The sequence below is a fragment of the Trachurus trachurus genome (assembly GCF_905171665.1).
Source record: "Trachurus trachurus genome assembly, chromosome: 9".
Classification (NCBI taxonomy): Eukaryota; Metazoa; Chordata; class Actinopteri; order Carangiformes; family Carangidae; genus Trachurus; species Trachurus trachurus.
Window position 1 is genome coordinate 1,652,467 of NC_139895.1, and position 15,845 is coordinate 1,668,311.

Below are 15,845 nucleotides of genomic sequence, written 5' to 3' on the forward strand. Positions count from 1 at the left end.
AAAATCGCTGGGGCTCGGAGCGACAGTGACGGAGCGTTTTTTCGCTCAAGTCGCTCGAGATGAGAAATCCCAACTCTCCGGCCGTCAGTCGCTCGTCGCTCAGCGCTGATTGGCTGCCGTAATGCCGGTGGTGCCGGTGTAAACACAGACACATGGCAGTGGGCATGATGTCATCAAGTCTGTGGCTCTGTGCCAAAGTGACGAGCGACTGCAGCTGAGCGACGACGGAGCGTTTTTTTTCCGGAGCGACACGAGCGACAGCGACAAAAACAAAAGGTCCGGTGTGAACGCAGCTTTAGGGGTCAAAAATGTCCGGAATTGTCCTTTTCTCTCTGGATGATGTCATGGTCTCCTGGCTGCACGGCGCTGAGCTCAGCTGTGAACAGGAAGTAGGACACGTATGACATCACCGCCACATCTCTCTGGTGTCGGTGGGGGGGGCTTCCTTCAGCTTCCAGGCCACTGGGTACACACACACACACACACACACACACACACACACACACACTGATGCTCTTTCTGTTTCCAGCTGAGTGTGTTGTCAGACGGACAGAGAGGTGCATGCTGGGACGTTGTAGCCTGTTGTGTCCCGGGGGGGTCGGTGGATTTATTAATGTGTGTCATGTCATGTGTGTGTGTCTGTGTGTGTGTGTGTGTGTGTGTGTGTGTGTGTGTGTGTGTGTGTGTGTGTGTGTGTGTGTGTGTGTGTGTGTGTGTGTGTGTGTGTGTGTGTGTGTGTGTGTGTGTGTGTGTGTTAGTGAACAGGCATTATTCAGAGTGTGTTATGTAACAGGTGTGTTCAGGTGCCTCCCAGACTGTGGTAAATTAATCCGTCCCTGGTGGTTTCTACTGGTTTTTAAAGGGATAGTTCAACATTTTGTCAAATTGTTCCCATTGCTATAATCCCTATAGTCATAGCAGTAGGTTCATTACCTTTAATTGTCGGTGCAAGCTGTTTTTAGAACGGCGGAGCAGAGCCGTGAGCTGCTCAGAGCTACGCTACGGAGGCTCATTATGGGATTTCTTGGTTTCCCTCCATCAAACTCATCAAATACACAATCCAACAACTCCACAACGCTCTGGTGGACAAGTTGTGAGCTGCACATTCACCACGCTATGAGATAATAACACAACGTTACCACACAGAGTTGTTTTAGAGGAAATTCATGCAAAACCTCTGATGTACGTTGCCTTCAGGGACAGTTTTTCATCAACAGTCTCCGTATTTCCCTCTACAACAACTCTGTGTGGTAACGTTGTGTTATTATCTCATAGCGTGGTGAATGTGCAGCTCACAACTTGTCCACCAGAGCGTTGTGGAGTTGTTGGATTGTGTATTTGATGAGTTTGATGAGGGAAACCAACAAAGAAATCCCATAATGAGCCTCCGTAGTGTAGCTCTGAGCAGCTCACGGCTCTGCTCCGCCGTTCTAAAAACAGCTTGCACCGACAATTAAAGGTAACGAACCTACTGCTATGACTATAGGGATTATGGCAATGGGAACAATTTGACAAAATGTTGAACTATCCCTTTCATGTATATGAGTTGATTTGTTTCCAGTTGTCGTCCTGGTTAATTATTGATTATAAAACAATATTCCTCCTCATCAATGTTTCATAAAGATGAAGATGCTGCATTTAAAACTGATCATCATCATCATCATCATTTATTGATACCTGGACTAAAACTGACACCATCGCTGACTGAAGACACGTTCACTGACTCGTACACAGAGTGGGAAATCCGGCCGTCGGTGGGTCATCAGGTTAATATATGACCTCTGAACCCAGACTCTGCTGCTAACGCCTGATTGGTTGGCTGCTGGTGGCTGCATGCCGGCCTCTGATTGGTCGATTCCTCGTGTTCTCTCTGTATCCATAATAAATAAAGACGATGGAGTCTGATGAAATAAACATGTGACCGACCTCGTCCTGTCAACAACAAACACCGCTGAACACACCACACACACACACACATAAACACACACATGATATACAGTTTGTCTCAGTGGCTCAAACACTGAAGCCCGTTCTCTCTGAACCAAACTCTCACTTTCTAATTTTGGCCAAAACCTTAAACTCTGTTCAGGTTGAGACACAGTTTACAAAACTCATCAGCTCTTTTTTTTTTTTTTTGCAAAACCTGAAACACGTTCTCGCCAGGGTTATTGTAGTTTACTAAAACTAATAGTGGAAAAATAATCTCACCCTGAGCTTTCTCCTGGTTTTCCCTGTTTAAAGGGTTTTCCATGGAGTTTTTCCCAGGGCCGTTGTATAGGGGAGAAAGGTGACGATAACTCTAGGGGCCCAGCGCCCAGTGGGGCCCATAAAAAACCCCAGTAGTCTAATCTTTGTATGACTGATTTATTCTGTGTAAGACCCTGACTAATACTCATAGTACACTGTAAAAACTCAACATCTTTCCAAGAATATTTGTCTTATTTCTTGTCCAAATGTCTCATTTCTAGTCAAAACTAATCTCTTTCCACTTAAAATAAGACTCATTACCTAAAAAGTAACTTGTTTTTAGATAATTTTCACTTGTTTCAAACAAATTTTCACTTGAAATAAGTACAGAAATCTGCCAGTGAAAGTAAGTTTTTTGTGTTTGTAATAAGAAAGAAAAACTTGTTCCACTATCAGATTTTTTCTACTTATTTCAAGTGAAAATCTGCTTGAAAGGAGTAAAAAGTGTCTAAAAACAAGCTACTTTTAATGTGATGTGTCTTATTAGTGTGACTGCTGAGCAGTCACACTATTGTTCTTCTGTTTGGCCATTTTCTTCCGCCTTTTTACGGTCTTCTTCTAGTCCTTCATACTTTGTGCTATTTCAACAATTCATATATCAAAACGTGCAGCTTTTTCTGGACTTTATTGGCATTACTTTTCTCTTTTTAACTCTTTATACTTTTTAAAATATTTAACTTTTTCTGATTTTTTTCAGCTTTATAATGGGTGTGTATTGCGTCTAACGAGCAGAGCCAGAGTGGTGTCAGAGTGGATAGAGGCAAAAAAACATTCTAGAGTTTTTCTGGCTAAACTGTCAGCACGGCCACAAATTAAACTCTAGACAAATTATTTTCTCCAGTTTTGTAGCCACACTTGTCTTCTGGCTAAAATTCTGGTCAAAAATGCAAAGAGACTTAGATAATAATTTTAAATATTTTTTAAATGCAGCCAGGGAGCTCTCTGCTCTCATTCAGCTCAATGTATTTTTTTCACATCAGCAGGAGAAGGAGCTCAACTTTGTAACTTGCTGTTAAGTGCTTTTTAATTCATTTTAATTCACCAAAAAATAGTCACAGGTCACAAAAAAGTCCTCTTCTTGCTTGGTGTGGCTAATTTATACTAATTTCTCTTTATTTTAAGAATCATTGAAAAATCTCACATTCATCAAAGTCTCAACCTCTCTTCAACAAAACTCCACTGTAGTGTAGGGGATAGGGTGGCTGCTTCCCAACCCCAAGGTCACTGGTTCGAATCCAAGGGAAGAACTCTTTTTATGTTATGTTGAATTCTGCTCTCCTCCACCGCCTTCAATTGGTTACAGGTGTTTGTTATCTCCTTGATTACTCATACCAGTTTGCAGCACATCATCACATTACAATGAATGACAACAGTCTTGAAAGCAGTGTGCTCTCTGTAGCTGAGTGGCAGAGTAAAGGTTTAGTGATCATATGGTCATGGGTTTGATTCCTGCCTCAGTCATTTCACATCATTGCTTGACTTTTGATTCCAATTATTCAGCTGTCATTGGACAGTCTTTGATTCCTCATAGTATAAAGCTCATTGTAACTCAGGTTCTCTGTGGCCATATGGTTAGTGTGTTAGGTGTTGTGCTATTTCAACAATTCATATATCAAAACGTGCAGCTTTTTTTTTTAACTTTATCGGCATTACTTTTCTCTTTTTAACTATTTATACTTTTTAAAATATTTAACTTTTTCTGCCACGATTCCTTACTTTTTTTTTTAAGCAGAAGCCAGTGATCCTCTTATCAAAGGTTTTCTTTACCCCTCACATACTGTCTCTGTCTGTAGCCTAGTGGTTAGCTTGCTGGTCTGGAGACCTGAAGGTTGCTGGTTCAAATCTTGCCTCAACAACAATTATAGTGAATTATTTTCCCAGTTGTCCTCTGTTGACTTCTGATAACTTGCTTCATGTTGAAACTGCTGCTCTCAGCCTGAAATTCACAGAAATTTTCATTCTAAGTCATTCAAGCTTGACTCTCAAGCTTTCTTGGTGTGAACTGTGTGTGCACCGTGGCCTAGAGGCAGAGTGGAAGTCTAATGACAATGAGGTTGTGGGTTCGGTTCCGACCTTGGTCAAACATTTGTATGGTGATCACTGCTTGCACTATTTGCTAATTCTGCAACAGCGTTCAGTTGCTATCAGCAGTCACACCATTTCCATACTTGGAAATGCTTTTTCTAGTTTTAATTATAATGAGATTTGTTTTGACTAGAAATTAGATTTTGACTAGAAATAAGACAAATATTCTTGGTAAGATACTTGAGTTTTAGCTAGCATCAAAACAAAGAAGGCTAAATAAAAAACGATAATACATACGTAATCTAAGAAAGAAAAAACTGGAAAAGTTGGGGGGGGGGGGGGGGGGGGGGACTTTAGTATTCTTTAAGGGGGCCCAGAATTCCTAGCAACGGCCCTGGTTTTTCCTCAGTGGATGTGAGGGTCTATATGGGCAGAAGATGTTGTTATTATGGGATGTGAAGCCCTTTGAGACAAACTGGTGGTAAAAACGGGCTATACAAATAAAATTGCCTTGCCTTGCACACGTTCTCAGTCACTAACCTCACTTCACATTGTGATAAACTCCTCTAAAAAGAGGAGAGGAGAGGAGAGGAGAGGAGAGGAGGGGAAGAGAGGAGAGGGGATGAGAAGGGGGAGGGGAGAGGAGAGGAGGGGAAGAGAGGAGAGGGGAGGAGAAGGGGGAGGGGGAGGGGAGAGGAGAGGAGGGGAAGAGAGGAGAGGGGAGGAGAAGGGGGAGGGGAGAGGAAGAGAGGAGAGGGGAGGAGAGGAGAGGAGAGGAGAGGAGGGGAGAGGGGAAAGGAGAGAGGAGAGGAGAGGAAAGGGGAGAGGAGAAGAGAGGAGAGGAGGGGAGAGGAAAGAAGAGAGGAGAGGAGGAAGAGAGGAGAGGGGAGGAGAGAAGAGAGGAGAGGAGGAAGAGAAGAGAGGAGAGGAGGAAGAGAGGAGAGGAGAGGAGAGAAGGAGAGGGGAGAGGAGAGGAGAGGAGAGGAGGGGAGGAGAAGAGAGGAGAGGAGAGGGTAGAGGAGAAGAGAGGAGAGGAAAGGAGGGGAGAGGAGAGGAGAGGAGAGGAGAGGAGAGGAGAGGAGAGGAGAGGGCTCCATGTAACCAGATGTGTCCCCCAGCAGTCTAAGCCTATCCACCACTTTCAGGAGAACAACGCTGGGTTTCGCCATGACACTCCATTCATTACATTTTAGATTAGCTGGGCTAACCGTTAGCTGTTAGCCGTTAGCAGTGTCTTAAATAACTCAATAAACGGCCCATGAACATTTTTTTTTTTCCAGCGGATATCTGAGTTCCAACATGACTGAGCTAACTGGAGTAGTTTCATGTCGTGTCCCACAACAGGAGGGTTTTAACAGCTGACGTCCTGCTGTTAGCTTAGCTGCTGCTGTTAGCTGTCAGCGGCAGCAAAGCTAACAACTACGACAACCATGACTAATTACAGTAACGTGCACACAGAAATAGTAATGTTTGTTCAATAATTCGTTTTATGGACTCAACAAACATCAGATTTAGTCAAAACGGTTTTGGCAGCCCAGAGCCCCCACATTTGGTGCCTACACCGGTGGCTAACGCTACCAGTTAGCCGCTCGCTAGAATGCTACTAATGCTGCCTTCATGTGCTATGGTACAGATGGTATTTTCCACTTGTGACCTGGTATTTACCAGTGCGTTGTGTTCATGTGCTTTTGTTGTTGTACAGAGAAAATAAAGATGGTGGACACACAGATTCAGACTTGTTGGGTAAAACCATAGATATATGACACGTGTGGCATCTACATGTATATATCTATGGGGTAAAACAATTTTGGATTGCCTAGTTCATCTCTTACAGCAAGAAGATGAATTATCAAAACTCAAACGGTAAATATTAATATTCATGGAGATTTAGCACTGGCTATTTGGCTAGCTTTTTAAAAGCGTTTTTTTTTTTACTGTACATGCACGCATAGCCTACATAAAGTGAATAGCTGCTAAATGTTTTCTAAAGGCTTGCCTTGCTTACCATTAACAAATCTTGCGTTGCTCGCCGCCATGTTGAAAAGGTCAAAGGTTATTCTCATCTCGGCAGCTCGGGCATCAAAAAATTCTACGAGTTGCCCAGTGGAAAATACCACATGAGAGGGTGTTCATGTGCACTTATATACAGTCTATGGTTCATGTGCACTTTTCACGTATTTACCATAATTACCATAGCACATGAAGGCAGCATAAAACCCACTTCCGTTGTGGTGTGACGCAATGGATCATGGGAAAATAAAGTGGTGGATAGCAGCGTAGCTATAAAACACTGTTACCTCTTTATCTTCAACATCATCACCTCACCTCTGTCTTTTTCCCATCAGCCACTTGGTCTGTGAGGCGTCGCCGTCGGTGTTGAAGGTCGAAGACACAACCACCACGCTTTTGTTCACATCTTTATTGTTTACATGTTTAAGTTCTTGTTTACATAGTTATTTTCCTGTTTACATGTTTATTGATTTGTTGAACTCTGAACAGGAATAAAAACCATAAAGAGACGGATTCAGCACTGATTATAGATTATTGATGACAGTCGCCGTGGTCTCTAGGCGATCTTCACCATGACGTTGTTGTAGCCTGAGTCTTCCTCCTCCTCCTGCTCCTCCTCCTCTTCCTCCTCCTCCCCGTCTTCCTCTCCTCCTCCTCCTCCTCCTCCTCCTGCTCCTCCTCCTCCCTCCTCGTGGCTGCCGCCGGCGGGGAACGCCCTCTGAGGCCGTTTGGGGACGGCGTAGTCGTCCACGCGGGGGTTGTACGGGTACTCGTGGCCTTTGGGGTCGGCCGCCGTTCCCCTGACCCTCCAGGCGTCGCCCCTCATCTCCTCGGGGTCATCGTACAGCGAGGGGGGGAGGGCGGATCGCTTCCCTCTGCCGGTGGCGGCGGCGGCGGCGGCGGCGCAGCCCTCGGGCTCGTCGTAGATGTGCTCCACCTTATTACCACAGAGATAAATATATTAAAGTGAAACCTATAGACCGAATCTCCTTGTTGTTTACATTCTACTTCCGGGTAGAAAACCAGCACGTAATGTGAATGAGAACAGTAGTAACGAACGAGAGTTTAGCTATCATATTTTTAACACTACCTATACACTTCCAGCGTTTGAGCTAAGCTAATTAGCGACTTTAGGTGGAGGCAGGCTAACACTACCTATACACTTCCAGCGTTTGAGCTAAGCTAATTAGTGACTTTAGGTGGAGGCAGGCTAACACTACCTATACACTTCCAGCGTTTGAGCTAAGCTAATTAGTGACTTTAGGTGGAGGCAGGCTAACACTACCTATACACTTCCAGCGTTTGAGCTAAGCTAATTACGGGCGATACGGCTCTATCTCCCTTGTTACTGCACGAACAGTGGAAAGGATGGTGTCTATCTGCTGGTCATGGACTCGGGAGTGAGGCAAGACACGAAAAAAAAAAAATGTTTATGCGTATCCCTTTAAATAAAGTTGAAAGAAAACAAACAAACAAACAAACAAACAAAGAAGACATGCTCCACCTTGCTGTAGCCGGGGCCGGGGGCGTCGTCGTCGGCGTCGTTGCTAGGGAACACGTTCCTGATCTTCATCTCGTCGATGCTGTCGTAGAGCGGGTCGGCGCCGGACTCGGAGCCCCGGGGCTGATGGGAGCTCAGCAGGTCGGCCATCACGCTCTTGTTGAGGGTGTCGAAGGGCAGCGAGTACTCGGGGTCCGGGGGCGTGGCGGCAGCGGCGGCGAGCTGAGGGGGCGGAGCCAAGCCGCTGCCTCCTCGCTCCTTCCTCTCCCTCGCCGCGCCTCGCTCGCCAATCGCCATGGTGATCTGCGAGTACATCTGGTCCTGCGGCGTCGGGTTGGAGCTCGGCTTGGGGCTGAGGCGGGCGCCGTGGGCGGGGCCGGCGGCGGCAGCGGGGCCCGGCTCGGCGTGGGGCAGCGGGCAGCTGGAGATCATCTTCACCTGGTTCTTCCGGGGGGCGGGGCCACCGCGGGCGTCCAGGTTCAGACTCTTCACCCCGGTCAGGACTTTATCGCTCGGAGGCTCCAGACGAGTCTGAGGACGGAACAGAGACCGATCAGTGATCAATAACCCTGAACTCCCGTTCGCGATATTTTTTTTCGTAGGATAGGTCCAGGAAAGTCCCTCCTTTCCCACCTCTGATTGGCTAGATGGGCTCCATTTTCGACTCTGATTGGCTAGAAGGGCTCTCGCCTGATTGGTTGTTTGTTTTGGCTGTGAAACGGCTGTGAAACGCAGGCTGTCGGCAAAGTGTGATAAGTGCCTAGATCTACCTGGACTCTCTCTACTTATCTGGCCTGTCTATCCTCTACCTGCTCTTTTTACTAAACTTAACCAACTCTTTTCTTCATTGCCTAAACCCAACCAACGGCACAATTACACTTCTCTCAAACTCAAAATGTAAACTTGGAATATAAATTTAAAAACTAAATTTTTTGGAATGTGAAACCAGCGGGGATCGAACTCGGGTTCACCACATCGCAGGCGAAAACGCAAACCGCTACGCCATGGCGTCAGAATTCACCAGAAATTTCAGTTTGTGTATATTTTAGTTTACTGCAGTACTGTTGTGAGATGACGTTACACGGCCAAATCAAATAACCAATTGTGTGTAATTGGAGAGCTCATCCAGCCAATCAGAGGCGGGGAAGGCGGGACTTTCCCGGACCTATCCTACGAAAAAAAATATTGCCTCCCGTTCCCTCGTCTCAGGCTGCGTTTCCACGGAGACGATCTGGACAGAAAGCGCTAAAGTGGCGTTGCGTTCTCACTTTTTATTAGTTGTTATTGTCCTGTACTGGTGCCTGTGACGTAAACACGTACGTGACGTGAGCAGATCGGAGCAGAGTTTAGACGGGAACGCCACGGTGGAGCGTTTTTAAGATTTCCACTCTGGAGGCTGGTTTCACGTTTTTAAAAGAACAGTTCACCAAATAATGAAATTCAGTCATTATTGCCTCCCCCTAATGCTGATGAATACTCTGGAGTAGTTTTTTATTCCTCAAAGTGCATCTGGAGACCAGGGAGGCCGGTTCCTAGTCCAACCAAAACTTTATATGAAAGTCATAGGGCCCGACACAAAAACGTCCATAAAACTACACAACAACCATTTAATATTCCTCCACACTGCTCGTCCACTGCAACCAAGTGTCCTGAAGGGAGATAGTCCAGAGTTACAGGACTGTTGAGGCTGTAAAAATGTCCTAAATGAGGTAGTTTCCAGTAAACTCTGGACTGTGTTGTGTTGGGCCCTATTACTCTCATATAAAGTTTTGGTTGGACTAGGAACCAGCCTCCCGGGTCTCCAGATGCACTTTGAGGAATAAAAAACTACTCTGGAGAATTCATCAGCATGAGGGGGAGGCAATAATGACTGGATTTCATTTTTTGGTGAACTATTCCCTTAAAAAGGTGAAACCAGCCTCTAGAGTGGAAATCTCAGGCCAGAGTGTCTTATGGAGGTTATCTGATGTTATTTATGGCTCTTCAACAAGTAGAAACAGTTCCATTTCCCCATTAGACAACAATGTTTTTAGCTGAAACCAGTGGAAAGCTTAGTGGTGGTGGTGTAGTCGTCTGTTAAAGCCTAACGTTAGCTTTTTACTTCTGGACGTCGCATTAAGCTTCAGATACGGTAGGAAAAAAAGATACTAAACTCTGAAGGATCAGAAACCTAGTAGGACTAGTGTGTTTTAGTCACAGAGCTGATTTTCTAACTTCATCTACAACACAATCTGTTTGTTTGTTGTGTTTTTTCCTTCTCTTTCCCTTTTCTGCTTCTTCCTCTTTTCTTTTTCTAGTGGTTGTTTCTGTTTCAGTGATTTTGTATTTTATATTCTTCTCCTGCACAGTTATTTGCCTTTGTATCATTAAATATAATTTAAGTTTTTATCGTTGTGCATATGTTTTAATAAAATAAAAATGAATAACGAACATCAGTCCTGTCACCAACAGTACGACTCAGCGTCCAGCAGAGGGAGCTATGACATCACCTCTGACATCATCACGCCTTAACGCTGCAGTGTGTGTTGGGTGGAGGAGAAAGGGGCGGAGCTAAGACACACACACATCATAACGGAGGTGCACACAAACACTGGCTACCAAATAAATGCAAGTAGTGACCGGTGTGGCTACCAAATAAATGCAAGTAGTGACCGGTGTAGCTACCAAATAAATGCAGTAGTGACCGGTGTAGCTACCAAATAAATGCAGTAGTGACCGGTGTAGCTGCCAAATAAATGCAAGTAGTGACCAGTGTAGCTACCAAATAAATGCAAGTAGCGACCGGTGTAGCTACCAAATAAATGCAGTAGTGACCAGTGTAGCTACCAAATAAATGCAAGTAGTGACCGGTGTAGCTGCCAAATAAATGCAGTAGTGACTGACCGGTATAGCTACCAAATAAATGCAGTAGTGATCGGTGTAGCTACCAAATAAATTAAGTAGTGACCGGTGTAGCTGCCAAATAAATGCAGTAGTGACCGGTGTAGCTACCAAATAAATGCAGTAGTGACCGTTGTAGCTACCAAATAAATGCAAGTAGTGACCGGTGTAGCTACCAAATAAATGAAGTAGTGACCGGTGTAGCTACCAAATAAATGCAAGTAGTGACCGGTGTAGCTACCAAATAAATGCCGTAGTGCAGCAGCCTCAATAAATGTGTCCAGCTGCCAGAGTTGTCCGGTCGCGGCTTCCACAGATTCCCACAACAAATGTCAGAGCAAATTTCCTAACAAGCGTTATAAACTGACCACAGACTCTGGATAGCGAGGCTAATTTATGTTAGCCCGTCGATGGTGTTTTACATTAACGTTAGCATTAAGCTAGCAGACTTTATTCTTAGTTGTGACACATTGTTGTGAACGTTGTTTCAAACTATGTGGGTTTGATTGAACATCTTTGATGCTTAAATATATATATTTATAGTATATATACTGACCAGTGAGTCACTATATTGAATTCACTATATAGGGAGGAGGGAGGAGGGAGGGGTTTAGGACACAACCAGTGTTTGACAGATTCGATGGGCAGAGCTAAGACACATCAACACACACACACACCAGAGGGGGGCGCTGCTGCTGCTGCTGCTGTTGTTGTTGCTGTTGTTGCTGCTGTGAGGGGGCGGAGCTCTCTCTGTCTCTGTCTCTGTCTCTCTGCGGCGCCGGGTGGTCCGTCACCATGCTGTACACGCCGTCCGCCGCCTGCAACCAGACAACAGCTGCTCAGTGATGTCAGCAGGAAACCGACCAATCAGAGACCAGGAAACAGCTGCTCAGCTACAGCAGCAGGAAACTGACCAATCAGAGACCAGGAAACCTTCAATGGTTTTTAAACTCGATATACGATTCAATATTGATTCATGTGGAGATATTTCAGTTTTAACACCAGTTTACTTGGTTATGAAAGAGACGTTCACAAAACTAATGTTGTAAATTGTACAAAGATATAACTGTCTAACCTGGTGTTTTATTAAAATACTCATGTTAATTCATGTTAACATTAACCGGAAAGCAGTTACATTAATGTAATTTATCTATCTATCTATCTATCTATCTATCTATCTATCTATCTATCTATCTATCTATCTATCTATCTATCTATCTATCTATCTATCTATCTATCTATCTATCTATCTATCTATCTACACACATTAAAAAATCGATCTAAAGATTTTATGAATCGATGTTTTGGATCTTTTAAATGAAGATCGATATGAATCAGAAAATCTATTTTTTAAACCCAGCCCTATTTTTAAACATTTATTTTGAAAACCCTGACTTGACTGTGCAGTGCTGCCTTTATTCTGACCTCGGCGGCGGCAGCAGGGGGTTGTGGGTAATGTCCGCGGGGCTGTGGCGTGCGGCCCTGGCCGAGCGGCGGCGGCGGCGGCAGGCTCAGGCTGTGATTGGTCTCTGGACTGGCCCCGCCCCCGCCGGACGTCTGGCGCAGCGGCTGCGCGACGCGCTGGCGGTTGATGGCCGCCTCCACCGCCTGGAACAGGAAGTTCCCCTGTTTGGTATCGAACTCAAAACCGCCTTCGCCTGAATCACAGCGGCGGCCCGCCTCGAAGGAGAAGGTGGACTGGAGAGGAGAGAGGAGATAAGGGGACAAGGAGGTAGGAGACAGGAGATAGGAGACAAGGAGACAGGAGGTAGGAGACAAGAGACAGGAGATAAGGAGATAGGAGATAGGAGACAGGGTAAACATTCATACAGCTGTGCCTGTAATTTGTAGTTCAAATAAAGTTATTACAAATAAAGTTATTTGAACTACCATATTCATACTTAACTGACAAGAATACACAAATGTTGGTTTATATATTAATTAAACATAAACCTGAACACTCCCCCCCCCGTATAGTGGTTTATCAAGGAAATGGGGGCAGCTACAAACTTTGGGTGAATTCCAGTCCCCCCTTAGCCCTAGCCCTTGGCCCTAACCCTTCGTTTTGCGCGTTCACGTGAAGTGGTAGGGGTGTCCTGATTCTGGTCCAGACGAGGGTTAGGGGGAAGTGGTAGGGCTATCTCGCCCTCGAAACGGAGATTTTTCAGGGGCACACTACGGACCGAGGGCTATGGCAAGTTTCCCAGAATGCATCTTGCAGCAACCGGCAGCTGTTTTATTTCTCTGTAGCGCTGTTATTACGTCATTTTGTTAAGTTTTAATATTTTTTCACGTGAGAAAGTAGCTGTTTAGATCCCCAATGTGCGGTCGGTTTATCCACATGAGGCTGTTTAGACGTTTGCTCCGATGTTTTTGGGAGAAGTGAAGCTCCACGGTGGAGCCTCCACCTGTGGAGCAGATCAGCGGCTCGTCACGGAGACACCACCCGTCCAGAGAGCTGCTCGGCTGCTCGGCCGGCCAACCTCCATCCATCGATCGAAAAGACGATCGCTAATTAACTTACCCGCAGGGTTTTAAAGGTTTACCGCCGCGTAGTTACATTCTTTTTAGTAGATAAATGTTGGTCTCATTGATGAAATGTAACAATTGTGGCAGTCGCATTCATTTGTTTGAATTAAAAGTGAAGTTTCCTGTGTGTATTGGACAGAGGAGCAGCGCAGCCTGGGGGCTCTGCCTACATAAAGAAATCACCACATTTACATCAATAAATAAATGTTTTACAATGAACCGATCAGTCTTCATTAAATTTTATTTTATTTTATTAAGTTAACGTGGTTTTGAATAGAGGATTTGTGGCTAAAGCTCGTCACGTCTGCTTATGTGAAAGCCAGCAGAGACGACTGATGACGTATGTGATTGTTGAAGTGGTGTCCCAATTCGTAGGGGTTGACTTTCAACCTCTACTCCTTGTAGCTCCGTTTCAAGGGCAAGGGTTAAGGGGTAGGGATGAAAAATAGAATTGGAATTGGGCATTTGTATTTGCTGTTGGCATTCAGAACTCAGACCACTGTGTGTGTGTGTGCGTGTGTGTGTGTGTGTGTCACCTTGTCCCGTCCGAAGCGGCGTAGGAAGCGGTACGGCCAGGTGAACACCACGTCGCCCGTCTTGTCCAGCAGGTGGAGAGCGTCCTCGTCGGCTCGGAGGACCACGTCCCCCTTCAGCCTGCAGCGGTCCGACGCCTCGGTCCTCCTAACACACACCCTGAAGTCACGCACTCACACACACACACACACACACACACACACACACACACACACACACACACACACAATGAAAAAACAGTTAGTTTTTTTCCTGAATAAAGTAGGAATTCCTCCCATCTAGCGTTGTGGTTGTATATCTCAAGCAACTCAGTCGTATTTTTCATGCTGCATTCAGGTGAAATTGGGCAGACGGACGACGGACGACAGCCGCTGCACGTAACGGCATAAGCAAGTAGGGCTGGGGGACGATATGCTTTTCTCCCGATTCGATTCTTCTACGTTTTTTTTGGATGGCGATTCGATTGAAATTGCGATTCTACGATATTGCCGATTCTCTCTATGATTTTTAGTCTTTAGCATTTTTAACATTTATCTGCACACAAACACTGTAGGAGCCTATAAATTAACATAATCCATTATAAAGTGAACTTAAACCCTTTTCAAAACCTGGACTCACTGTATGTAAAAAAGGCGAACAAATGCACATTGCACAATATTAAAAAAAAAATTCAAAAAAAGTAGGGGACTGGAGATAGGAGACAGGAGATAGGAGATAAGGAGATAGGAGGTAGGAGAAAGGAGATATTACTGATGAATGAAAAACAGACTTTTGAACTTTGAAGTCAAAGAATTCAAATTGTTTCCGAGATCACTGAGTCTGTTACTGCAGCAGGAAACCACACACACACACACACACACACGCACACACACACACACACACCGTGTAACATTTCTTTGTATAATTGAGGTCGTGATGTTCGTCTCTAGGAGCTGCTACTGTTTCCCCACATCCTCACACACCTGCTGAGCGTGTGTGTGTGTGTCTATATGTGTGTGTGTGTGTGTGTGTGTGTGTGTGTGTGTGTGTGTGTGTGTGTGTGTGTGTGTGTGGATCAGAACAGTGAATGAGATGTTCATGAATCGTCAACATCTGTGTGTTCTCCAGCAGCTGGATGGGAACGAGGCACACTGACACCGCCCATTTGTAGGAACTGTCTCTTTAAGACGAGCAGATAGCACTTCCTCCTTTCTGTGATGTCACACACAAGGTAACTCCGCCCACCGCGACCAGTTGTGTTTTTTTTTTTTTTTTTCAATTTTTATGAATGCAGCTTAGGTTTCAGTTACTTGCCTGTGATTGGCCCGACCACTTGCCACTCAAAAACAGTGAGCCAATCAGAGGAGAGGTTCTCATTCTCTCTTCTGATTGGCCAAATGACCTGAGCCTGCTAGAGCTCCAGAAAGAGGCAACAGAAAGGGGCAGTAGAAACCATATTAAGCAGATCACAGGTACTCAAAACCAATGATACATCTTGTTAGGGAAATAAACCCAGAGAAAAGAGCACAGCATGGGGCCTTTAAGGTTATAATTAGGTTTAAGTTAGGTTAAGAGTGATAGTTAAGGTTAGGCATTTGTTTTGGATGGTTAAGGTTAGGGTATAAGGGGCTATAGGAAATACATTATGTTAACGAGTGTCCTCACAAAGATAGCATTACAAGAATGTGTGTGTGCGTAGGTGTGTGTGTGTGTGTGTGTGCGTGCGTAGGTGTGTGTGTGTCTGTGTGTGTGTGTTCTTTTTAAAGAGCAGCTCACAGCTCAGACTCTGGTTCACCTCATTACCCAACGGCCACCACAGCTCAGTTTACACTCAATCAGAGCAGCAGCAAACAGCTGCTGTATCTGCTGCTCTTTGAACACACACTCCGTCCTCACACTAGTTGCGTTTCCATCCACCTTTTTTTATTCGCATTTTCAAAAATTGCGAATAAATACTTGGATGGAAACGCCGGAAATTCGAAAAAAGGCAGTAAATGTGCATAAAAGTTTTTACGCTTTGGGGGGGTGGATTTGTCAGCGTATCGATTAAATGAAAATGTGACTTTTTGTTATAGAAACAGATGATGTGAATTGAGGCAGAGTTTGTGGGTGAAGCTGCTGGACTTCACCCAGCGACGCC

At 45.0% G+C, this 15,845-nt stretch overlaps 1 protein-coding gene across 1 annotated transcript in view; it reads right to left on the reverse strand.

Annotated features, from left to right (window-relative positions):
* Positions 1 to 6,838: 6,838 nt before the first annotated feature.
* The window catches only part of dok2 (docking protein 2), a gene marked incomplete at its 3' end in the record, with an annotated part of 30,281 nt that continues 21,274 nt past the window's right edge, over positions 6,839 to 15,845 (reverse strand). Inside the window, exons 5-9 of the mRNA XM_083979800.1 lie at positions 13,729 to 13,898; positions 12,089 to 12,361; positions 11,341 to 11,481; positions 7,787 to 8,314; positions 6,839 to 7,219 (exon numbers count right to left, since the gene is read on the reverse strand). Of these exons, the coding sequence (XP_083835926.1) occupies positions 6,839 to 7,219; positions 7,787 to 8,314; positions 11,341 to 11,481; positions 12,089 to 12,361; positions 13,729 to 13,898 (1,493 nt within the window). The remainder of the gene's footprint in view (positions 7,220 to 7,786; positions 8,315 to 11,340; positions 11,482 to 12,088; positions 12,362 to 13,728; positions 13,899 to 15,845) is intronic.